This window comes from Tamandua tetradactyla, chromosome 18, assembly GCF_023851605.1.
Source record: "Tamandua tetradactyla isolate mTamTet1 chromosome 18, mTamTet1.pri, whole genome shotgun sequence".
In the NCBI taxonomy this organism is placed as follows: domain Eukaryota; kingdom Metazoa; phylum Chordata; class Mammalia; order Pilosa; family Myrmecophagidae; genus Tamandua; species Tamandua tetradactyla.
Genome location: NC_135344.1, coordinates 35,235,914 through 35,263,253, shown reverse-complemented (window position 1 = coordinate 35,263,253; position 27,340 = coordinate 35,235,914). Strand labels below are relative to the sequence as shown.

The following is a 27,340-nucleotide window of genomic DNA, read 5'->3' as shown; positions in this document are numbered from 1 at the left end:
TATCTAATAAGGGTTTAATAGCCAGAAAATATAAAAAAACTTCTACTACTCAACAAGAGATACAAGACTAATTTAAAAATGAGCAAAGTCTTTATCTCCTAAGAAGATATACAAACATCCAACAAGTACATGAAAAAGATGCTCAGGCATTAACCATTAAGGAAACAGAAATCCAAACCACAAAAAGATATCAATACACTCACTAGAATGGCTACTATTCAAAAAAAAAAAAAAGCAAGTTTGGAGTCCATTTGGAGAGGATGTGGAGAAATTGGAACACTTGTACACTATTGGTGCAGTGTAAAATGGAGTAGACACCACGGAAAAGAGTGTGGTTATTCCTCAAAGGGTTAAGTACAGAATTACCACATGACCCAGCAAACCCACTTCTAGACATATACCTCAAAGAACTGAAACAGGTACTCAAAAGATATTTGCGCACTGATGTTCACAGCAGCATTATATACAACTACTAACAGATGGAAGCAACTCAAGGGTCCACTGACTAGATGGATAAATAAAATGTGGCATATACATACACTGGAATATTATTTGGCTGTAACAAAAAAAAAGGAATGAAATTCTGATGGATGCAACAATGTGGATGAAATTTGAGGGCATCATAAGCCAGACACAAAGGGGCAAAAACTGTATGAACTAACTTACTCTGAAATAATCAGAATAAGCAAATCCATAAGGTCAGAAAACAGAATACAGATTATCAGGGGCTAGGGTGGGAGTAGGGAATGGGGGAGTTAATACTTAAGTTATACAGAATTTCTGTTTGGGGTGATGGAAGCACAACATTGTGAACATAATTAACAGGACTGAATTATATATGTGAATGTGGTTAAAAAAAGAGAAATTTGGGATTGTATATAGGTTAACAATAAATTTCAAAAAACATGGGACTGTACAACATAAATATAATTCTAATGTAAACTATAAAATATAGTTAATATTTCAATTACAATAATCTCTCAACAGTAACAAAAGTACCACACTAATGCAAGGTATTAATAACAGGGGAGGTATATGCAAACTCTGCATTTTCTATATGACTTTTCTGAAAACTTACAACTTCTCAAAAATATCATATATATTTATATAAATATATATATTTATTTTAATTTAGTAAGACTGTGTTCTGCAAATGGGCTTTCCTGGTGATGCTTCCATGAGCAATGGAAAAAAGGGTGCATTCTACTGACACTGGGTTTAGTAGTCTAAAAATATCAAGCAGGGGGTTGATAGTAGACCTTAAATCTTTTATGTCTTGATTGACTTTTTTGTCTAATTAAACTCTCCTATTACAATTACAGATTCATGTTTGTCTCTTTCATTCTATAAATTTTTGCTGTATGTATTTTAAAGTTCTTTTAAGCAGATTACGGTTATGGCTTCCTGATGTCAACATTTTTAAAGTATCTCCCCTTTTGGCCCCACTGCTTCTAATGAGAAGTCACCTGTCATTTACACATGGTTCCCCATATGTAACATGTCATCTTTTATCAGCTGTTTTCAAGATTTTTTCTTTCATCAATTTGACTATGATGAGCTTAGTGTAGTTTTCTTTTCATTTATTCAGCTTAGGTATCTGACTTCATTTTTAACATTTGACAGCTGACAGCTTTCAAGTCCCACCATCCCTCTTTTCCCTTTTCCCTCAAAATTAGGAACACTAATAAAGTCCACATGCTCTCTTCTCTTACACAGATAGGATTTCAAACCAGGTAAGCCATGGCATTCAGTTGAGCATGGGAACCCTCATCCTAGGCCCACCTCCTATCTACCATAAAACTCCAAGCCAGATGGTCTCCTTTTCCTGCTCATGCAAGCCATTTTCAGGTTCCCAATGTGGGAGTCTGCCCTATTCTCCCCCAGAAAATCTCATCACATGAGTAATAAATCTTTTCATATCCTCCTGGTGAGTGTGTGGTGTCATCATTGACCTATTAAAACCAAATTTGGGGTGGTAGTCCATCTTACCTCTGCATGGTGATGACAGCATGGAATTATGCTCAACTTCTATGGTCTATAAATTTACACCTTCACCATATTTGGGAAATTTTCAGTTATTTTCTTAAATATTTGTTTCTGAGATGTTCTTGTGTTCTCTCCTTTTGGGACTACAACTGCATGTATGTTAGACTATTTTATACTATTAAACAGATCAGTAAGTTTTTGCTCTTTTATTTACCTTCTTTTCTCTACTCTTCAGACTGAAAAGTTCTGATTGGTCTATATGCAAGTTCACTCATTCAGTGAATTTTTTTACCTCAAATATTGTACTTTTTAGTTCTAGGAATTCCACTTCTCCTTTAAAGATTTTCAATCTTTCTCTTCATCACAAGAATATTTTTCTTTTGTGTTCTTGAGCATATTTTTAATACTCTACTTTAAAATCTTTGTTTACTATTCCCAATATTTAAATCACCTTGCACTCAATCTTGTTTCATGGTTAACTTTTTCTGCATTTGGTTAATAATTTTGGATTGCAACTTGGATTCTGTTAAGATCTTGGATTCTTTTACATCATTGCCAGAGTGTTTTTGTTTGTTTGAACAAGCAGTTAACCTGGCTGGATTCAAAATTCAAACTGTCATCCCTGTGGTGGGTAGCAGATAAAAACTATTCTTTTAGTCTCAGTTGTGCTGCTTGAGCTCTGCCCCATGCACACTGTCCAAAGATCAACCAGAGATTTAGGCAGTTTATATACAGAATCTGAGACTCTTCCTCTGGAGAGCTCTCCTTTCCAGCATTTCCTCTTTCAGTTTCCAACTTAAACTTTGTCCTAAACTTTGTCATCTAGTTCCTCAAGCCAAAGAGAGTAAAGTATTAGCTGTCTAGCAAGATGTCATCTAGACTCTAGCCTCAGGCAAAAGCTTCTAAAAAAAAAGAAACTTATCCCTTACTATTCCCTTTTAAAAGGCTGATTCTATTCCTGTGCAGATACAGTTTTAATTTTTTCATCTAGAGTTTATAGTTATCATCTGTGCGTGGGTTATTCCAATAGTGGCAATTCTGCAACAATTAAATACACATGCATTTTGTTGTATTCCTCTTAATCATTTTATGACTGATTACTGGTCAGAAAAAAACAAGTCTTGTGCTTTATAAGCTGTAGAGAGTTTTACATGCAGAATATAAACTATTCCTATCTATTTCAATGATGTTACTGTGAGGTTTAATTAAGATTACAGGTAAAGTGATGATGCCACTGTAGATACTACTTCATAGCATTTCCCTTTCAAATGGTCTCACTGAGAAAGCTGCTTTTATTTTTTACTCTATATACAAAGGGTAAAGGAAAGGAACAAGTGCAAGGAGATCTATATTGCAACCAACTTTGTTACTGGATTATGTATTTTTTGGTAAATGGGGACAAAAATCCTAAAGGTTTAATACAGGGATACATGACAGGAATATCTTCTAAAATTCAAAGGTTTAGATACAATCTCTCCATCCCCTCTTCCCCAAAACATCTGTACTAAAACATAAACATTAGCATCAAAAGGAAAAGAGTGACGGGGAAAAGTAAATCTAATAAATATGTACATAAGACACAAAAATATTGTAAAAGTCACTGAAGCATGAATTTTTAGTTTATTTGGTTTATTTTCCGCAACATTTATAAAACATTTTATGTTTTATTCCCAGCTGACAAGAAGCAATTGTTCTGAACTCAGCAGACCATTACACATACACTACTTATTTAGCTATTCATGCTTTCTGACAACTCTCATCTTTATTACACATTTCATCATTATTTAACTTAGTTCCCTTTATATTTTGTTTTCCAACTAAACTTTAATTTCCTAAACAATATATTTATCTACAATAAATAGCAACCCATGTCTAAACGCTCTGGTGAGAAAATTCTGCTGATAACCATGCAAAAAGCTTTCTTCAAAACAAACTTTTAAAAAATGAGGGGAAAGAAGAAAATACTGGTAAAATAAGATAGCTTTCTTGTCTATAGATATGAGTTACAGTTACACAGCCCACACTTGTTAACCACAGTACCAGGCATAGTACTAAGCCTTGAGCATATTAAGTAAGTTATTATCCAAAACTTCAAGAGTTAGGTATTGTTTTGACAAATAAGGTAAGGGAAACAAAGTAATATGGCCAAATTCAAACAGCTTACAAGTGGCAGAAAAAATTATTAATTTTTTTTTTTTGCATGGACAGGCATCAGGAATCGAACTGGGGTCTCCAGCATGGAAGGTGAGAACTCTGCCTGTTGAGTCACCATGGCCCGCCTGAAGCTACACTCTTAATTACTACTCTGCCTCTAAGAAAGTTACTAAAAGGAAACAAGTAATAAAAACACAGCAAGTCAAACTAAAACAGTAACTTTAGTATAAAATATCCCAGATAAGTAAAACACAGAATTAGAGATTTCACAATAAGAATCATTTTCTCATGGAAAAAAGTTTCTTTGGGCAAGTGAATGGGTAGAGCCATCCCAAATTAAACAGGACACACACACAATACAACTTCCATGGAGTTATGTAAGAACAAAATTGTTATTTTTACTCTCCACTGATTGGGTGCAGCCCTTAGAAACAGAGAGAAGAAGCAGAGGGTGATAAATGAAAAAGTTTTCTTCAGCATTTTTCACCTCCACCTCGAAATATTATGTTGAAAATGTTCTTGTTGCAACAGCTGGGGTCAGGGGGTGAGGGCAGAAATGGGGAAAGCTTGTTAGAGAGCTATCAAAGTAATCAGATCCAGATGAACTAAAATTCTGGAGAAAAAAGAATACTTTCTAGGTGAACTGACAAGTAATGGACTGCCATTTCCTTCCCTGGGGTCTTTTACATATTCTAAGAGAAGGGCAAGGATCAAGGTTAGCCCAGGAAGAGGGGCTCTACTGAGGAAAAGAACACAGCAGAACTTCCGACAATCAGAGGAGTTTCCATTCTCGTGATGTTTACCAGATTTTAAAGCTGCAAGCAAGAGGAAGGGTAAAAGTGAATCTCCCAGTGTTGGAGAGTTTAGGTGACAGAAACCTGCCAGACTTGTAATCAAAATTCCAAGAGAGCCCTGTCCAAGGAAAAGGTATGAGCCAGTGGTAGACTAAGTCAAATTAGAGTGGCAATCCAGCCCCAATCCAGCTCAATGCCTGACTTAATTAAGGCGATCAGCCTCACATAGGGAAGGTCAAATACTCTTGGGGGAAACATTACTTGCTGCATCTGTTCTTTTATATGAAATATACAGTACACAAATATTACAGGATATATGAAGAGGCAGGAAAACGTGAATAATGATCAAAACAATGAACAGACAATAATAGAAGCACACTGATTGATGATCCAGAGCTTAGGTTGCTAGAGACTTTAAACAAACTATTATAAATATATTAAAGAAAATTCAGGAGAAATAAATAAAATGGATGGATGAAAGGTGGAGAATTTCAACAGATATTCAAATCTAAAATATGAAAAGGATGTACCAAAACTGAAAAATGTAATATTTGAAATTAAGAACTAATTGCATAGGTTTAACAGCAGGCTGGACACAGCAGAAAACAGTATCGGGAAACTCAACAGGTTATAAACTGTAAAAAGAATGAAAAGAAAAGAGCACAAGGGACATATAGAATACAGTCATTTTAGCCTAGGTCCAAGAGAAAAATTAAAGCAGGACTGTAAGATATTCTAAACTATTGTTTTACTATTATTTTACATCTAGATGGTTCAAGTATAGTACTGTCGATTTCAGGCCTCTTAGATGATGGTACATCTATTGTATTGCCAGGCCTGGAAACATTCTACTATAAGACAAGTAGCGAAGGGAGTTGCCAATCTAGAAATAACAAATTAAACTGCAAGGCAATAAGGGCATTTATTCGATGTCTTAGAATTGCAATTCAGGAAGTACAGATTCAGGTAGCAAACGAAATCATGTCTCCTTTTGGCATTTCCAGGCAAGGATTTGTAAAGGAAGAGAAGATAAGAAAAGCTGTTCATGGTTGGTGTATATTTGGGGTACTTTTTCTTCTGATTAGATAGTTAACTGAGTTCCTTATCTTGTAGTTTGTTTATTGTGTACAGATGTCCTTAGGGTTTTGAAGAAGGCTGTTGCTTGAGGCTGTGAATACTTTGGTAGTTTGTGAAACCAGGTTGAGATAACCTCCAGAATGATCTCTAGACCCATTTTAAATCTTTCGGCCACAGTAGCTTTATTTTTAAATTTCTTTCAACAGAGTAAACAGACATTGTAGCTAAATGCTATCCCAAATAATTATAATCATCCCAGAATAGGATTAGATATATAGGAATGGCTGAAGATTGGAAATGACCAAGGATACTGGGAAAACAAAAGATGGTTGCAACTTTTTTAAATGCCTATTATTTTAGTTAGATTGATTTCTTTTCTGAAGCCAATACATTAATTTAATAGCATAAGAAAAGTAGGATATTGTTTATTGCATCAGGTGGTAAATGTTAAAATGATAGAAAATAATTGTATAATCTGGGTATAATGCAGCAATTTTACAAAGGACAAAGGATCTAGAGCAGGTAGGTGCTTTTCCATTTTAAGGAAAACAATTGAAAAAAAAAAAGTCCTGTATCACTTAAAAAGATGAAAAGAATATATCATCTACTCAAAAAAGGGTCCTGGAGCAATAGATCCATCAAAAAGTAACAACCGTAAATGTTAAGCACCAGAAGCAAAGGTACCATCAATTGCAACTATTTCTCTTGTAATCAAGGGCCTTTTTGATATTATACAACTAAAATAGAAATGATAAATTGGATACTTAAGCTAGTAAAAGATAACTATTATACATAACCTCAAAGTTCTAAATGCATTTATAAAAATGTTCACCGTGCTGACTTTATAAATAAATGCTACACATCTGAATAAACTTAATTATACCTAAAAACAATGTTGCCTGGCAGAATCTTTTTCTAAGCATTGATAAATCACACAATTTAATGTCTACAAATTTAATGAGTTAACTTGAAAAAAGCAGAAGGAAAATGAAGGCCTGGCATATATATGAATAATTCAAAATGTGTAAAAGTTCTCTTAAGTATGAGAGCCTGCCCATGGCAAAAAAAAATACATAGAATAGTTCTCTGCAGCTTTTTTTTGAAACTTTACGACTTAAAAATCACTTCCAAATTAAGTATTTCAATGGATCCAAAAAATAGTACTGTAAAGTCCTCAAATAGCACCAACCCCTTTCACAGATGAGGAAATAATGAAAAGCATAAATTCCCCACACTCATCAGTATTAAATAAGCTGACTCAAAAACTGGTAATCAATCTTCAAATTTAGAGTTCCCTCCCTCATGGTACTCCATACATATTCTGATACACCAATATATACATCTATGAATGAATAATAAGAAAGAATAAGAACAGTCTTTGAAGTAACGAAAAAGCATAAATTTAAGAAAAGTTGAGGAATTCTATAGCTTGGGGTTTGCTTGAAAGAATTTCTCTGTAGCTCTTACCAAGTTACCCAAGGGAGAAAAAGGATAAAAATATGAAGTCAGAAATAAAAGTTGATATTCTACATAAAGTTTTCTTTACTGATGTTTAAAAGATGCAAAATAAAACCCAAATGCCAATGAGAGCACTAAATGAAACACAGCATACTGGAAGAATACAAAGGACTCTAAGAGTATAATTGGATAAGGACACTGAGTGACAAGAGAAGAGAGGTGGGGGGTAAAAAAGTAAATACAAGAATTAAATAGTCTAAGCATTACACAATGAACTTCATAAGCTTTTAACTGTGCTGGTTATAAAAGGAAAACATACTTTTATTTGTAAATATTAGAAAAATACAGGTCATTTTGTTTTAGGTCACCCATAACCACTATTAAGAATCTGTTGTATTTCTAAAGTTCTATGATTGTGACATTTACAAATGCTTATCAAATTTAAGAAAAATCCCTACTTCTAATTGTTAACATAAACAAATGGTCAATTTCATCACATGTTCATTCTAGATCCATCAAGATGATAACAGGGTTCTTCTTAGACATGAATATGTGGCATCTTTATTAACAGATTTCCTAGAATAAATTATCCTTAAATTCCTGCAATAAGCCTTACCCAGGCATGGTTTTAATGGTTTGGTTTTCAGTAAGCCACTACATTCTAGTTTCTGTTATTTTATTTTTAATTTTTTATAAATAAGATTCGTATAAATTTTTCTTTTACTATCCTTGCTCAATTCTAGTATAAAATTGGTTGGGTAAATTTTCTTTATTATTAGAGTTAAGAAAACTAAGGGTTAGGATTAGGTTGTTTTTAATTCTTTGCTATGAAAAACAATACTGAAGTGAACATCAGCAATCTCTGACTGTATTTGGGCTAGCCTGAAACTATTATGTACCCCAGAAAAGCCATGTTTTTTCAATCCTAATACATATTTGTGGGGGCAGGCCTATTGTTTAGTGTGCAACCTCTTGATTAGCTTGTTTCCATGGAGATGTGACACACCCAATTGTGGGTGTGACCTTTTGATTAGATGGAGCTATGACTCTGCCTGTTCAGGGCAGGTCTTATTTGATTTACTTGAGTCCTTTAAAAGTGGAAACATTTTGGAGAAATCTCAGAAGAAAGCTTAGACACAGAAATCTGGAGATGACGGGAGTGCTGATAGAGAGAGCAGACACCTAGACACCAAAGTTTGGAGTTGCAGAGCCCAGCGGACGTCGCCATATGCCTTCTCATGAGATGCTGAGCAAGGACCCATTGTCCTGATAAGTCAGAACCTGGAGAGAAGAAATTCAGTGTTTGCCCCAGAGAAGCTAAGAAAGAACCACCAGATGCCAGCCATGTGCCTTCTCACATGACAGACACTGACTTTTTCTTCGGAGTCAAGGTAGCTTTCTCTGGGTGCTTTAGTTTGGACATTTTTACAGGCTTAGAACTGTAAACTTGTAAATAAACTCCCTTTATAAAAGCCATTCCATTTCTGGCATATTGCATTCTGGCAGCTTTAGCAAACTAAAACAGTATTCCTGATTGTTTCCTTAGTATGAGTCAGTGGAACCTTAGTAAAATAATTTATAAATTATTTATTAAAACAAAATAAATTTGTATTCCTATCAAAGGGAATGATACAGCATTTTATACACTCACCATTAAGAATTATTATACATTGCCATTTTATACCCTCAATCCCTTGTTTTCAACTTTAAAGAATCTACATCCCCACTTTGTTGTAAAAATAATGTATTAAAAGCCTTTTTTTCTTCATATGTATGAAACTTTACCTAAATATGAGTTGCATTCTGATTTTGTGACTGAGTTGTTTCCTATTCCTCAGCCTCAAAAATGTGTGAAGTGGAAGAGTCATGAAACTTTATTTATACTATATCAGTTTATGCAACTCAACAGGTAAGTTCTACCTATGAATTATTTTGTGCCCCCACATACAATAGTGGGAAAGAGACAGCAGTGACATCTGTGTTATATTCAGCTTCCAAAACTTCACAGTCAAAGCCATAAAGGCAGAGTAATTAGATGAGGGGGTTGAGGGGAGGGACATATAGTATGGACTATGTTTCTGCTCTAACTTTAGTCCCATCCTAATACTGGGAGGTGGGGCAGAGGGGAGAGTTCCAGTAACAGATATTTTAAAATTAAGTCATGTTTCATATTCATCATTTAAGCTTATTCACATTTTCAAGTTTATAAAACTGTTATATTATTAATACTTTACTTGCAGTTATTTGCAATTTTAAGTAAACCTACAATAAATCCATTCTGTCACATACTTTAAATAGTTTTCTTTAAACAATGGTTTTAGATTTAACCATAATCAACCTTATTCACCTTCACTCCCTGTGCCGGTATGAAACTATTATGTACCCCAGAAAAGCCATGTTTTAATCTTGGTCCAAACTTGTGGAGCCTGACCTATTGTTCAGGGTGGGAAATTCTGAGTGGATTGTTTCTATGGAGATATGACACACCCAGCTGTAGGTGTGACCTTTTGGTTATATTACTTCCATAGAGACATGACACTCAATTGTGGGTGTGACCTTTAGATAGATACAGATGTAACTCCACCCATTCAGGGTGGGTCTTGATTAGTTTACTAGAGTTCTTTAAAAGGGGAAACATTTTGGAGAAATCTCAGATGCAGACGCTTGGAGAACAGTTGCTTCATAGTTGATAGAGACATGGACATTTGGAGGTGCTTGGAGTGCCAACAGAGAGAGCAAATGCCTAAACACAGACAGAGCCCAGCAGACTTTGCCATGTGCCTTCCCATGAGGTGCTAAGCAAGTCAGAACCCAGAGTTGTGTCTCAGAGGACCTGGGTGAAGGCCCACAGACACTCAGAGAGGAAACCAATGGCACCAGAAGCTGGAAGCAACAGAAACAGAAAGAAGGAACAGCACGACACTAGCCATGTGCCTTTCCATGTGACAGACACTGGCCTTTTTTTTTTGGAGTTAAGGCATCTTTCTCTGGATGCCTTAGTTTAGATATTTCTATGGTCTTAGAACTGTAAACTTGTAATGTTATAAATTCCCTTTTTAAAAGCCATTCCATTTCTGGTCTATTGCATTCTGGCAGCTTTAGCAAACCAATACATTCCCCATCCTCTATACTCCACATAATTAAAAGTTGACTGAATTTCAACTAAAATTTCCTGCATTTTCAGGAGATTTTATGATTAAGAACAGCTCAATAATCGGACACAATATAAATATTCTACTACTAAAAATAGAGCAAAATTTATAAAATACACAGCACCAAACTACAGTGTAAGAAGCTTAAGTTTTTTGATAGACTAACAATCATTACCAATGAACCTGTATCTCTTGCAATAAATATACACACATACATCAAAGTAGATAAGCACTTTTCTAAGCTTCAAGGAACTTCTGATACTGAAAAACAAAGTAACGGACAACCACCACTTCGCTTTCAATAATCAGGGAGAGGGTAGAAACAATTTGTTTAAATTATGAAGGAAGCCCTAACATACAAAAAAAAAAAAAATCTCTAAAATAGGTTGTAAAAAGAATAGGCAATATGACTAAGGTAATTTCTGCAATTTTTATTTAAATATTTGCATACATAATTTTAATCTTCTACTCTAAGGCTCTGCTTTGTTGATAACCTTATTGCAATGGCAATTTGACTCTTAGATGAAGCTGTACAAAAGCATGGATCCATCTCTTCCAGTATCAAAGCTCTCTTTGTCAAGGGAGATAACCTATTAACTGGTCTCCCTGTCTCCACTCTGACAATTTCACAACTATCTTCCTCACTGTAGCCAGAATGTTGCACTTAATCTGATTTATGACCTTCTTTTACCTAAGGCACTTCAATGACCCCAACCTTACCCAACCAGACTTAGGTTAAAATCTGAACTCCGTATCATACATCTGTCACTACTTATATGGACTCATCTCCTATCACATCCCTCCTGTCCCTTTAAACTCTAAGGACAATAGCCTGGTACCCTTCACTAATCCTCTCCTTCCTCCAATACCCTCAGTAACATTGACAAAAGGCTTCTGAGTAAATTTTCTACTATATATCAATCAAGACTCAACTCAGGCACCCAACTTTTTGCAAGCCAGCAGAATGGGCAAAGTTTCCTTCCTCTGGGTATAGACCCTTGAATATCCTTCATAACACCTACCATACTGTATAAAACAATCTTTTTTTTTTTTTTAAGTTTATCTCCCTCCCTAGAAAGCAACTCAAAGGCAAAGATTATATATTAATATTAGTGAGGAAGTATACTTTCAGGAAAACAGTGGGCATTTAATAAATGTTTACTGAACTGAAATGCCTCTCTACAAAATGAAAAATTAACAAATACAGCTTTGGGTTATTCTCAGCCAAATCATCAAGTTCTGTCAGTTCTCCTTTCAAAACACATGCTAAGTCCATCCACTTCACTTGCTATCACAGCCACTACCCCAGTCCCAGCCTCCATCATCTCTCATTATATGTTTTACTGATTCCCCTACTTTTAGACCTACCAATCCATCCTACTACACACATATATATCTTATTACCTCACCATTTGTCTCCAACAGCCAAACTGGATGTAAATAAGGAATAACACAATACTGTTAAAAAATCCTCAACTGCTTCCCATTACATTCAGACTAAAATCCAAACTTCCAGTGATCTGCATGCTCTCTTCCCAAGTTTTTTTTACTCATTTTGTATTCTTTCACTTTCATCTCCACTGGACTCCTTTTAAATCTACAATCATCCCTTAGCTAGATGATTCTTCTCAGACTTCAGTTTGAATGTCACAATCCAATCTAAGCTTTTTAATCCCTCAATCATTCTGTCGTTATCACCTCACCTGTTGTCTTCTTTGCATTCATAACCATCTCAAATTATATTTTGTTCACCTATTTATTGTGTATATCCACTCCTCATGAGGGCAGGAACTCTGTGTTTATCCATCACTATATCCCCTAGTTCCTCTAAACAGTGCTTTGCACATAGCAGGCACTTAGTAAGCATTTGTAAAACAAAAGAATAAACAAAGAAAAATGACTTTTACTTAGGATATTCAAGAAACAAGTAAACTATAAGAAATGGATAATTAGTCCAACCAAAAAAGGCAGGAAACATTCCACTGTTAGCATTTGCAAGTAGATGGGCTGGTGATTGATTACTAGGATCTAATATGAACAAGTGTCAGGAATGTATTTCTTAAACCTCACTGGAAATCTATCAAGTAGAATGGTTTCTACATTCTACATGCTAGCCCAAATATACTACAAAATCAGTTCAGAAAGTTCTTTATTTTTGACATTCCTCCCAAATCTTATAATGTATACAAAAAGTAGTAAACTGGGTGAGGCGATGGCGGCTCAGTGGCAGAATTCTTGCCTGCCATGCTAGAGACCCGGATTTGATTCCCAGTGCCTGCCCATGTTAAAAAATAAAAAATAAAAAAGTAGTGACCTTTAAAACCACATGCCACATTATTAAAAGAAACAACAACAAAAAAAACAGTATTTCCGATAGTGGCATATATTTGTAAATGACTGAATTCACACTAATCAACTCCAACCATTCAAGTAACAGGTTCTTCCACTATAAGAGGAACATCTTCAAGACAGGTTCTACTGATCTAAGATGCTACCTCAACATACTATTCTTTCTTGGAAGTAACGGTACAATTCAACATATATTATAAATTATATCACAATGTCAGCAGCTTCTTTTAACTCCTTATTGACTGATATTTTAACCAAGAGAGGAGAAAACTTTCAGTCACTAATGGGCTAGTGAGAGAAAAAGGTTTTGATTCCTTATTCAAATGTCATTCAATCACAGAAATTAAAACATCATATACAAATTTAAACAATAAAGATAAAACTTAATAAAATCTAAGTATTTTATTCTGATTGTTAAACCTCACACTGTTCAAGAAAACATTAAAAAAAAAGCCTTAACTAGTAAAAAAAAAAAAATTATGGCAGGTTAAAAATAGCTGTCATACGGTAGTAATCATTAACTACAGGTGACTTGGAAAGTGACAAAAATTTCACTAACTTCCTTCAGATTCCTTTAAGCACTTTTCAATACTATGATGATTAAACCTGATAATCTAACAACACTTACCTTGGTATGGTAACACATTTAGTATTACAATTTTGAGTGGTGATAGCTTTCTCAAGCTCATCTAATCGTCCTGTTTTCTTTAGCTTCTTCACCAAACTTTTAACTGCTTTCTCACACCACTTTTCTTCCTGTCCATTCTGCTCTCCTCCACCTGCTCCTCCAGATCCCCCAGCTGATTTCTTCCATCCCAGTAGTCTCTTCACAACTGGTGGAGTGAATGGCAAGATGGACGACATGTTCTTACCAAAGGCAGCAATCCACACTAAGAAAATACCTTCCTTTATCTAACCTAGAAAAGATATTGAAATGATAGAGACCAATTTAAAATCATGTAGTAATTTCAAAATATTATAGAAATCAAACTGCAAAACGGACAAATTTTAAATTATTACGTTTACAACAGACTTTCAGAAATCTGCTCTCCATCCATGAAAATGTTGTCTTTACTAATTTAAATGAATTTTAGATACAAACCCCTCTATGAACTGGACAAAATGTTAAGGACTCTCGTCTTGTGGACAAATACAATTTTGTAAGTAATCTTCAAAAGCCTCAACATTTCGATAAACAACATTGTTAATACTTTATATATTTATCTCTTAATACTCCATAAAGTAAAATATTTTCGCCAAAAGAATCAAAAATATTTCTTACTTTTTACTACTTTAATCTATCCTCAAAAGACTTTTAAAAATACATATGTATAACATCATACTCAGTGGCAAAAGACTTAAAGCTTCCTTCTCCCTTAAGATGAGGAACAAGACAAAGATGCCCACTTTCACCACTGTTATTCAATATTGTACTAGAAGTTCTTGGCAGACCAATTAGGCAAGTAAAAGAAATAAAAGGTATCCCACTGGGGATACACAGGTAGTTCAATGGTTAGAATGCCTGCCTTTCATGTGGGAGACCCGGGTATAATTCCCAGACCATGAACCTTCCCCCGCCTCAAAAAAGGTATCCAACTGGAAAGGAAGAAGAAAATTATATTTGCACATGGCAGGATCCTATAGAACCCAAAGGAATCCACAAGAAATGTCTTAGGGTTAATCCATGAATTTAGCAAAATGGCAGGGTACAAGATCAACACACAAAAAACATCTACTACTCTAGCAATGAACAATCTGAGAGGAAATTAAGAACATAATTCCATTTACAACAGCATCTAAAAGAATAAATTATGAAGGAATAAATTTAACTAAGAATATATAAGCCTATACTGAAAACTATAAAACACTGTTGAAAAAAAGAACTCAATAAATGGAAAATATATTAATATGTTAATATTACCCAAAGCAATAGTCAAATTCAAGGCAATCCCTTCTAAAACTGTGGCACACTTTCTGGCAAAATTAGGACAACTGATCCCCAAATTTACACAGAAGTACAAAGGGCCCCAAATAGCCAAAACAATCTTGAAAAAGAAAAACAGGGCTGGAGGACTCACCCTTCCCAATTTCAAATTGCATTACAAAGCAACAATATTAAAAACAGTGGGGGTACTGACATAAAACAGAATTTAGAGTCCAGAAATACACCTACATATCCATATCCAATTGATTTTTTGTCTTGTTTCAAATTAGAGTAGTTGTAGGTATACAGAAATATCACACATAAAGCACAAATTTCCCACTGAGATTTTCCACTTCTTCCAGAGTTAATATAAGTAGTTTGTGTGCTTCTAGTAATTTGTCTATTTCAAATGTACAGGTTATCTTATTTGCTGGCATACAGTTATTCAAAGTATCCTCTTATGATCCATTTTATTTTTGTGGGGTCAGTAGTAATGCCCCTCACTTTCATTAATGATTTTAATTTTTTGTGTCCACTCTCTTATTTTGCTTGTCTGCGCTAAAGGTTTGCTGATTTTACTGACATCTTCAAAGAATCAACTTGTAGTTTTCTTTAATTCTCTCTACTGCTTTTTTATTCTCTACATAATTTACTTCTGCTCACTTTTGGTTTAGTTTGCTGTTTTTCTTTTTTCTGGTTCTTCCAGATATGTGGTTAGGTTTCTGATCTGACATCTTCTTTTTTAATATAAGCATTTAGGACCATAAATTTCCTTCTGAGTACTGCCTTTGCTGCATGCAATAAGTTTTGCTATGTAGTGTTCTCATTTTCATTTGTCTCAAGATATTTCCTTGTAATTTTATCTTCGGCCCATTAATTTGTCTAGAGTGTGCTGTTTAACTTTCACATATTTGTGTATTTGCCAGTTCTGTTATTAACTTCTATCTACTCCATCATGGTTGGAGAAGATCCTTTATATAATATCAATCTTTTAAAACATACTGAGTTGTTTTGTGACCTAACATAGTTTATCCTGGAATGATTCATGTGCACTTGAGAAGACTATGTAAACTGCTGTTTTGGGTGCAGTGTTCTGAATATTTCTGTTAGGTCTATTTCATTTGTAATACTGTTCATGGTCTCCATTTCCTTACTGAGCTTCATTCAAGATGCTCTAGTCATTGATGCAAGTGCTGTACAGGCAATACCTTGGAGATACTGCAGGTTCAGTTCCAGACCACAACAAGTATGGCAATAAAGCAAGTCACCTGAATTTTTGGTTACAGTGCATACAAAAGTAATGTTAATACTATACTGTAGTCTATTACATTTGCAATAGCATTATGTCTAAGTAAACAGTGTACATACCTTAATTAAAATGTGACACAGAAACACAAAATAAGCACGTTGGAAAAATGACATACCAACAGACTTGCTTGACACAGTGTTGCCACAAACTTTCAATTAAAAAAAAATCTGCAAAGCACAATAACGAGAAGCACAAAATGAGATATATCTATACTGAAGTCTCCAAATATTATTGTAGAACTATTTCTCCCTTCAGTTTTGCCAATGTTTGACTCCTTCATTTTGAGGCACTGTGGTTCGCTGCATAAATGTTTTTGATTGTTTCTTCTTGGTGTAATGACCATTTTATTAATAATGCCTTTCTTTGTCTCTTGTAGCAGCTTTGACTAAAACCTGTTTTGTCTAATATCAGCTGAACTACTTTTAGCTCTCTTTTGGCTACTATTTGCAAGGAATATTTACTTCTACCCTTTCAGCCTATATGTGTCTTTACATCTAAGGTGAGTCTCTTGTAAACAAGATGCATTTGCATCGGGATTTTTGTATCCACTCTGCCCATCTGTGTCTTTTAATTGGGGAGTTTAATCTATTTATGTTCAGTGTAATTACTGATAAGGCAAGACTCACTTCAACCACTTTGTCCTCTGTTTTTTTTTTTTTTATTATTATATTTTGTTTGTTTGTTTGTTTTTTACATGGGCTGGGGCCGGGAATCGAACCGGGGTCCTCCGGCATAGCAGGCAAGCACTCTTGCCCGCTGAGCCACCGCGGCCCGCCCTCCTCTGTTTTTTATATGTATTACATCTTTATTGTCTCTCTTTTCTTTTATTGCAGCCTGTGTGTTCAGCAGATCTTTTGTGACACAGCTGACTGATCCTTTCATCATTTCCATTTCTATATATATTTTAAATACTCTGTGATTACTCTGGTGTTTGCTTTAAACAACTTAAGTCTATAACCTATGAGTTTGAAGAGATAGCAATTTGACTTCAATAGCATACACAGTATCTGCTCCTATATCCCTATATTTTCCCACTTAATTTTTTTTAACAATCACCTCTTTATATTTTATATGCCCATTAGAAAGAAGTATGATTATTCTTATTCAACTCATTCTAAATCTTATAAGAAATAAAATATAATGTTACACACTGAGGACACAGTACTACTGAGTTTTGCATTTACCTATTAAATTATGTATATAAAATGCTGTACACACAAATAAATATTATTTAGGTATAAAAATGAAGTTATGAGACATACAGCAATACAGAAGAACCTGAAATCATTATGCTCAGTGAAATAAGCATGACATGTAAGAGCAAAAATTGTAGAATATCACTTATAAGAGATGTCTAGAAATAGCAAATTCACAGAAATAGAAAGCAGATTAGAGGTTATGGGGTGAGAGAGGAGAGAATGGGAGGAAAGGGACTTGTTTGTTTTTAAAAATAAATCAGCCAAGCTTTGAAAACCAATAAATAAATGGAATCAAACAAAAATTATTTATGTAAAATTAGAAGTCCACTTCTCCCAAAGTTTTAAGCTTTCATAACTGATTGAATACGTATCATTAAAATAAAATCTAAAGTTATAAGAAGGAAAAAATAATCAAGCACAAAATAAAAAACAAGAGTAAGGTAATAAAAGTAAATGGAATCTGTGGAAAAGAGCCTTGGTTCACCCTCCTTATTGTTTGGGAGGGTTTTTTCTTAAAAATAAAAAGCACTTTTAAAAAATGTTTTAAAGGAATGTCAATATTGCAGGGTGTTGAAAATAGATTCGTATTTTAAAACTTTATGTGTGAGACTAAAGCAAAAAATGTTTATTTGGTATAAAATTTATATTTGACTAGTGCATTTCCTGATACCACTTATATGGGCAGTTTAATTGAACACCCTAAATACATGGAAACTTGAGTAGGGCATGAGATTTTGTAGGTTTGTCCAGAGTGATTTGAACAGTGAATAAAAAAGTATTTGCAAAGTCCGCTTGGAGGAACACTGAAAAGGGGGAAAATTCAACTTTTCCACTTGGAGAATTCCTGACATTCTTGCAAGCAGTGGTGACAACCAAACCAATAGGCCCAGCCCTCAATCTTGGGGTTTGTTCATATGAAACTTATCTCCATAAAGGATAGGCTAAGCCTACTTAAAATTAGGCCTAAGAGTCACCCCCAGAGAACCTCTTTTGTTGCTCAGATGTGGCCTATCTCTCTCTCAGCCAATACGGCAAGAAAACTCACCACCCTCCCCCTCTCTACATGGGATATGACTTCCAGGGGTGTAAACTTCCCTGGCAACATGGAACAGAAATCCTAAAATGAGCTGGGATTGAGAAAACCTTGACCAGAAGGGGGAAGAGAGAAATGAGACAAAATAAAGTGTCAGTGGCTGAGAATTTCAAACTGAGTCGAGGTTATTCTTATGCATTATATAGATATCCCCTTTTTAGTTTAAGGTATATTAGGCTAGAGGGAAGTGCCTGAAACAGTAACGCTATGTTCCAGTAGCCATGTTTCCTCAAAATGATCATATAATGATACAGCTTTTGCAATGTGACTTGTGATTCTGAAAACTTTGTGTCTGACACTCCTTTTATCTACGGTATGGATCGATAAAACATACAGATTAAAGATCAATAAATATTAGGGGGAACAAATGTTAAAATTAAAATATATATATACTGGATAGATGGAAATACTAGTGGTCAATGAGAGGGAGTGGTAAGGGGTATGGTATGTATGAGATTTTTTTTTTTCTATTTCTTTTTCTGGAGTGATGCAAATGTTCAAAAAAATGATTATGGTGATGAATATACAAATATGATGATACTGTGAGTCACTGATTGTACACCATGCATGGAATGTTTGTATGTTAAGAATGTATGTGCTTGTACATTGTTTAATCAATAAAAAATTTAAAAATATTTATGTTTTAATTTTTATCTAAGTAACAACACACATAATAAGTAAAGTCAGTCACAATTTTTCTTACAGCCAGGTGCAATTCTTTAAAATAGTTTAATATTTTTTAAATTTTATTTTTTTAATATTTCTGAATAAATTTATAATGATATCTCTTGATATATCTATCATGTCTAGGTGCTATCTATTGATTTTCCAGTGGAAGATGAAGATTTAGCCCCTTACCACCACCATTATTCAGTTCAATTTCTCCAAACCTCAAAAATAATTATATCCCAATTGTAACTATACAATTATGTGTATTATATTGTCATGTGATGAGATTAATAGTAATCTCATCAAAATCAACACATTTCCTTCCTCAGGTAAGTTTTTATTTGACCCAGAATCATCTTAGTTTTTCATTGGCTTAGTTTTCTATGCACCTATCACAAATTCTTCCCACACTTTCCAGCTGCCCCTCAATTAAATTTCCCACATAGTCAAATCAGAAATCAATAAGCCCTATTTCCTGGTGCTCTCCCATCATGAAGCTATGTATCCTACCTGTTAAAAATAGACCAATGATGTTCTGGTCTCCTGTATTACACGTCATCTCTCTCTAGGCTGGATACCTTATTTTTTTTTAAAATTTTTCTGGGTTCTTTTAAGTGTGAAAAAAAAAACGTATTTACAAAAAAGCAATAAATTTCAAATAACTTTTCCTCATCAATGTTGTTAGTCTAAAATACAGTTCCTTCAGGCAAAGTGCAGTTAATGCTTAAGTCTCTCATTTTAATTGTTAATTTCTAGAGTAAGAATTCAGTGCCCTAATTATTTCCAATGATATCTAAAGAGGGTTTTGCACATTACTACCAGTGTGTGGGTGTGGGGAGGGGCGGTTGTCACATCATGATGACATATTTTGTTACGTCATCACGAGGTAATCAGTTTTATACATTCACTGTGTTTCCAGTTTTGGTAAATGTTTTTCATTGTTCTTTCTGATGATCACATCTTTGGTCAATGGAGCCCCTTTGAACTATTCTTTTAGACATAACCCCAGGAGTCTACAGCTTTCTTGTTTTCTAGTACACCACAAATATTGCACACTCATCATATATATTTCCTACTTCCAGATCTGAATAGCTCTTCTTCAGAAAAACCCTGCTTCTTCTTAGTAAAGAATGGTATTGTCATGGTTAGGGACAGGTGTCAACTTGGCCAAGTTGTGGTACCTGTTCATCTGATTGGGCAAGCGCTGGCCTGTCTGTTGCAATGAGGACATTTCATAGGATTAGGTCATGATCACGTCAGCTACATCCACAGCTGATTCCATTTGTAATCAGCCAAAGGGGAGTGTCTTCTGCAATTAGTGATGCTAAATCCAATCATGGGAAGCCTTTTAAGGAGGACTCAGAGGAGACAGGTTGCATTCCTGCTTTGGCTGGTGAGCCTCTCCTGTGGAGTTCACCCAGGCCATCCATTGGAGTCATCGGCTTCGCAGCCTGCCCTGTGGATTTTGGACTCTGCATTCCTAACACTTTCATAAATTTTATATTTGCAAGTGTTCCCTGTTGATTCTGTTTCTCTAGAGAACCCTAACTAATAGAGGTATATAGAAACCACAATTTGGGCATTAAGTATGCTCAATGCTATAGGGTTTTCATTATTTTTTGGTTTTTCCAGTGAAAAAGCTATACATATATATATATATATATATATATATATATATATATATATATATATATATATATATAAAATCCATGAAGTGAAAAATGGTAACATGACCTTCATAAAAGTATTCCTAATTCTATGATATGGACATAAGTAAAATTCAGTTTTCTGAGGCTATTGCATCAAATTACCACAAACTTAAGGTTTAAGCAACAGAAACTTATTTTCTCAGTTCTGGAGGCCAAATTAAGGTATCAGCAGAGTCACCCCCACTGGAGACTCAAGTGAAACAGAGTTCTTCACCCCTTATAACTTTTGGTGGCTAACCAATATTTCTTGTTGTGGCTGCATCACTCCAATCTGTGCCTCTATCTTTACAGCACTTTCTCAGCTTCTCTGCCTCTTTTTGCTGTGTCTTTTATAAGGGAACTTGCCATTAATTTAGGATGCATCCAGATAACCCAGGAAATCTCATCTCAAGGCCCTTCACTTAATTATATCTCAAAGATCTTTTCTGCAAATCAGATTATATTCACATGTTCTAGGGATTAGGATGCAGACATACTTCTTTGGGGGCCACTATTCAACCCAATACAATGTCTATAATTTACTCATTTCCCTCTTTTCTAACACTGAAATCTTGGTTTTGTGAAAATTCCTACAAAACACGTAAAATAGTTTCAGACAATCCCAATTTTATTTCTCACATTAAGATTAATGAATGAAGTTTAAGAATTCTTTGTAGCTTTATTTGTCCACTAATGACATACAATTAAAATGCTGTGTTTAAACATCACCTGAAATAACTGCTTTATCTATGTGGTTGTCACCAACTTGAAATACAATTAGGTTCTATTCATTTCAGCATATTTTTAATTTTTATGGATTTTTCATTAAGATCTAATTTGAATATGTAAAATTTATAGTATTCTAAAGTCAAGCTACACAACAACACACAACATATTCAGCAAAGTTTCACCTCTATCTATTCACCCTATTTCATTTTGTTAAAAAGTTACATTTCAATTGTTTGTTCAGTATAGTTTTGCAAATATTTACACATATACATATAATATATTCGCATTATTCCCACCACCTTTTTCTTACACAAAAGGAACACATTTATTACTGCTGTATACCTTGCTTTGGCACTTAAGAATATTTCCTGGCAATCAATCTTTAAAAATTCACACAGAATTTTGAAAGCAATGCCTCTTTTTCTAGCATACATTATTGTTGCTAATAAATCCAAAGTAATTTTTATTTCTGATTCTTTAATTGGCATTTTTTTTCTCTCCAGAAGCTTTTAATATCTTCTCACAATCTGTGGTGTTCTGAAATCACACAATGTAGATGTGGATCCTTTCCTCTCCCTCTCCCCCCCCCCCCCCCCAACTGCTGTTCTGGGTACCTGGGCCTAAAGCTTTGAGAATTTAATTTTTATTACTTCTTTATTTTCTTCCCCCTGTTTTCTTTATTACCTTATGCAGCATTTCAACTTTCCCAGAACTACTATGCCAGTTAACATATTTACATCTGTGATTCACATTTCAAAATGTGGGCAGTCTCTCTTCCATTGTTACCTCCTCTCACATTCTCTTAGTTCTTCAGGATTTATGCTTTTGCTTCCTTCAGTTCATGGTGAGATTTGGAGGGAAAAGGAAAAATACATGGGTTCAAGCTGTTGTTTTAATAAAGTCCCCATAGAGCTTCCTTTTTAGAAAATAAAATGTTTGCAGTCAGTGTCAAAAGAAAAAAGCATACATACCAAGTACTAAAAACTTAGCTTTAAGCATATTTTTATGAAAACACTGAAGCTTATACTTCCATTAGTTAGGTCCTTAAGAATCATAATTATCAGATAATACATATATTTTTCAATATGTTAAGTTAAAGAAAATCCTAAATAAAATAAAATTTATTTAACGTGTACTAAAATAATTTCTAGGCAAAGAAGTAGTTAATTTTCACAAACTAGATACTCAGATTCATTTCCAATATGCACAAAACTGCACTCCTGCTCTAATATAGCTCTATAACTCCAGTATTTTTAGCTGTAAAACAAGTATGTTCCTTAAGCATCCACCACTCGTAAGGCATTACACTAAGTCAGAGCATAGCTCTACAACTCCTTTTTGTTGTTGTAAAAGAAATATATTCCCTAAGCATCCACCACTTGTTAGGCATTACCCTAAGCCACAGAGGATAGAATATATTTTTTTTAACTTTTTTCTCAGGATGGTCCAAAGAAGGAGACTACCACAATTAAAATAAATTGACAATCTTAGAGAAGTTGTAGTGGGAACTAAAGGATACACAGAGAAATGTGTCCTGAGGAAAACATTTGATTCTTTAAGGTAGCTTGCTATTTATTCATTCCGTTTCACATTCAACAGATTTTCTGTATACTGATTATGCCTGCATTTGCTGATTACACTCAGATCCATTTCCAGTGTTCCCCAGCAAACTACATTTTTAGCTTTTTGGCTGGTGTGCTAGTTTGAAAGGATTATATACCCTAGAAAAGCCATGTTTTAATCCTGATCCATTCTGTGCAGTCAGGTGTTTCTTTCAATCCCTATTCAGTACTGTAGGTTGGAGGTTTGATTAGATTATCCCCAAGGAGAAGTGACTCCACCCATTCCAGGTGCTTCTTGATTAGTCTTGATTAATCCTTTAAAAGAGAGAACCATTTTGGAAAAACCTAGAGAGCCACAGAGACACAAGAACCAGCAGAGCCCATGCAGCCAGAGACCTCTGGAGATGAAGAAGGAAAACGTCCCCAGGGGAGCTTCATAAAACAAGAGCCTGGAGAGAAAACCAGCGGATGCCGCCAAGTTTGTCACGTGCCTTTCCAGTTGAGAGAAAAACCCTGAACATCATCAGCCTTCTGGAACCAAGGTATCTTTCCCTGGGTGCCTTAGCTTGGACATTTCTATAGCCTTGCTTTAATCTGGACATTTTCATAGGCTTAGAATTGTAAACTTGCCACTTAATAAATTTCCCTTTTTAAAAAAATTTCATTTCTTGTATATCGCATTCTGGCAGCTAGCAAACTACAATAGCTGAGAAGGATGAAAAGAATGGAGAAGCCTTTTGTAGCAAGGGACTGGCAGTACAGTGAAGTGGGGGAGGGATGAAGGTATAAAATTTTTAAGGACAGCCAGCAGAAAACTGCAATATTTAGAAGGAAAGAAAAGATACCAGGGAGATAGTATGGTACAGGACTTGATAGCAAAGAAAAGGGTATGAATTACAGGTGCTTCAGTTGAACACAAATCAAATTGGGCAAAATATGTAGTACTGGAATAATCTGGGTAAAGTTCTAGTCAGTTGAATTTGATGTGCCTATGAAACTTCCAAACAGGTGGCCTATAACAATTGGGAAGTATGAAATACAGCAGAAAGATAAATAAGGGTTGAGTGGTAATGAAAATCTGGTATATTGGAGAAACAATTCAGGGAGAATAAAAAGCAGACCAAGTTCAGAGAAAAGAAAATTCTGAGAAATAAATGTGAAAAAGTTCCATTAGAAACAAAACATAACTTACAATTACTAACATAATAAGATCATACAACTAGTGTCAACACTAAGACTTGCATCAAGCAGCATGATACCAGAGAACAAGTTCTTAATCACGACAATTTAATGCACCACACAATTTTGGAACTATATTTTAGAGACCAAAAAAGAAGCACATTTCAAGCTTAAGCTCCTTATACAATCAAAGCTATCTATGGCTGATGAAGAAATCCATGTAAACAAGATTAGAACAAAGCACTTGGCTCCAACTCCTTTCTTAGCTTTACTATTGACAAACGATTTAATTAGTCTCCCAACCTTCACCCTTTACCTTCTTTGATTCAAATAACATTCTAAACACAAATCAATGACATTTTACTACGAGAATTCTTCATTGACAGGAAAATGACTTAAGAGCCTTAAAATATGAAGTATACATATACCAAGGAATGCCTAAGAGAACACACTCTAAAGCCAGACTGCCGGGTTTATTCCCAGGGATTCAATTCACTAGCTGCAAGGTACCTCTGCACATTCCAGTTTTCTCAGGTGGAAAATTAAGATAATTATAGTGACTATCTTAGTGTTAACACATCAGCCACTATAAAAATTTAATTTGAGCCACATATGCAATTCAAATCTTCTAGTGGCAACATTTTAAAAAGCCAAACAAAAGAGGTGACATTTTAGTAATATATTTTAATCCAATATGCCCAAAACATTATTTTAACATGAAATCAATATAAAATTATTAATGAGATGTTATGTTCTTTTTTTATTAAGCCTTCAAAATTATTCAAAATTATTAACACCAAAAAAAGCAACATGAGATTAATAGTTTACCATATTGGACAGCACAGCTCTAACCACTCAAAATTCCTAACTTACTGTCCTATACTATATTACTGGTATAAAATTGTTAATAAATTCTTCCTATTGTCTATTTAACGATTACAGGATCTGTAGACATATGCCCTTTTCCATTCCTGATATTTGTAATTTAAGTTCTCTCTCTCTTTACTTACCCCTCACTTTTACTGCCTCTCCTTCTTTTGATCAATCTTGCGAGGCATTTATTTATCAATGACATCAAATTTTTCAAAGAACCAACTTTCTGTTGATTTTCTCCACTGTACCAGTTTGAAAGTGTTGTATACCCCAAAAAAGTCTTGTCCTTTAATCCTGATTCAATCTAGCAGGGCAGAAACCTTTTCTGACTATATTATTTCCAGAGAGATGTGACCCACCCAATTGTGGGTGGTAACTTTTGATTAGGAGGTTTCCATGGAGTTGTATCTCCACCCATTCAAAGTGGGATCACTTACTAGAGTCCTTGGAGAGGGAACCATTCTGGAAGAAGCTTTAGAGCCCACACAAGAGACTTTTGGAGATGCCGAAGGAAACCACCCCCAGGGATACCTTATGAAATAAGAAGCCAGAAGAGAAAGCTAGCAGACATCACTAAGTGTCTTCCCAGCTGAAAGAGGAGCCCAGAAGCCAAAGACCACAGCAGATGCTAGCCACATGCCTTCCCAACTGACAGGTGTTCCAGACAGCATCAGTGTTTCTTGAGTGAAGGTAACCTCTTCTTGGTGCCTTAATTTGGAAGTTTTCATTGCCTTAGAACTGTAAATTTACAACAATAAATTCCCTTTTTAAAAGCCATTTCATTTCTGGTATACTGGCAGCTTTAGTAAACTAAACACTTTTCTATTTCACTAGTTTCTGCTCTTTGCTTCATTATTTCCTTCTTTCCACTTTCTTTATGTTCGATTTGCTCTATTTTTAGCTTCTTAAAAAAGCCTTTTCTAGTACATGGATTTAAGGCTATAAATTTCATAATAGAATTATGCTAGCAGCATTCTAGTTTATTACACTGTTTTCATTTTTCAAAAATTCAAAATATTTCTAATTTCCACTGTGATTCATTCTTTGAACCATAGATTATTTATAAGTATAGTATTTAATTTCCAAGCAGCTGGGGATTTTCTAGTTATCTTTTGTTACCAGTTTCTACTTAACTCTACTATAGACAAAGAACAGACTCTGATTTATTAAAATCCAATGAAATCTGCTGAGGCTTTATTTATGACCCAGAGTATGGTCAATTCTGATAAAATTTCCATATGCAAAGGAAAAGAAAGTTAATTCCATCATTAATGGTTTCAATGTTCTATATATGATAAAGTCAGTCTGTTAATTGCTAGTATGGCTCTACATACTTGCTTGTTCTCTCAATTTTTGAAAAAAATATTTACAGCTTCCACCATGATTGTGTATTTGTCTATTTATTTTAGATCAGTCTTTTAGTTTAGTATGTTTAAGCTACATTACTGGGTAAAGAGTTAGGATTATGATTAACTCCCTGGGGGAATGATGTCCTTATATTAAAAATACACTTCTCTTTTTCTACTAAATGCTTCTTGCATTAAAGTTTATTTTGACACCTACAGTTTCTTTCTTTTGGTTAGTGTTTCTATGGTATGTCTTTTTCCATCAGTTTTGTTCAACCTTTTTGGGTCATTATTTAAGGTGTGTCTCTTGAGAAGCAAATAGGTGAGGTATTTTGAGATGGAACAGGAAAAGAAGGATGTTTATCTAGTCTGATTAATTTTAGTCATTTACTTGGAATAATGAATCCTTTTCACTTACTGTAATTATTGATGGTTTGGTCACCTGTCTTATGTTCACTTTTTCTCCTTTCCTACCTATGTTTGGACTTATCAAATATATTCTATTATTCAGTTTCCCTCTTTATTCACTTGCTATATATTCTTTTATTTTTCTTTTTGTTTACCCTAGGTATTTCCTCATTATCATTTACATTATTATTTCATACACATACTTTTACTACTTACTCTATAATGCTAGAATCAGAACACTGCTAAATTATTTGTTATTAACAAAAGGCCTCTAATTTGTCCCTGTTCCTAGGCTGGGGTGCTGCAGAGCTTTTATCTGAACATCTAGCAGGCCCTTATCTTCTCAGTACCTAGATACCATAAGAATTTCTGGTCTACTTTTGAAAGAGTT

The 27,340-nt window shown here is 34.6% G+C and overlaps 1 protein-coding gene across 7 annotated transcripts in view; it reads right to left on the bottom strand.

The window, feature by feature from the left end:
- Positions 1-27,340, bottom strand: part of SMAD2 (SMAD family member 2) — a 103,378-nt gene that overhangs the window by 32,957 nt on the left and 43,081 nt on the right. For 6 of the 7 annotated variants that reach the window (XM_077135520.1, XM_077135522.1, XM_077135521.1 and 3 more), the window contains one exon: positions 13,599-13,887. In XM_077135520.1, coding sequence (XP_076991635.1) covers positions 13,599-13,834 — 236 coding nt within the window. In that variant the 5' untranslated portion in view covers positions 13,835-13,887. Of the gene's footprint in view, positions 1-13,598; positions 13,888-16,262; positions 16,284-27,340 lie in introns of those variants that run through there. The other variant, XM_077135523.1, reaches the window with a different exon arrangement.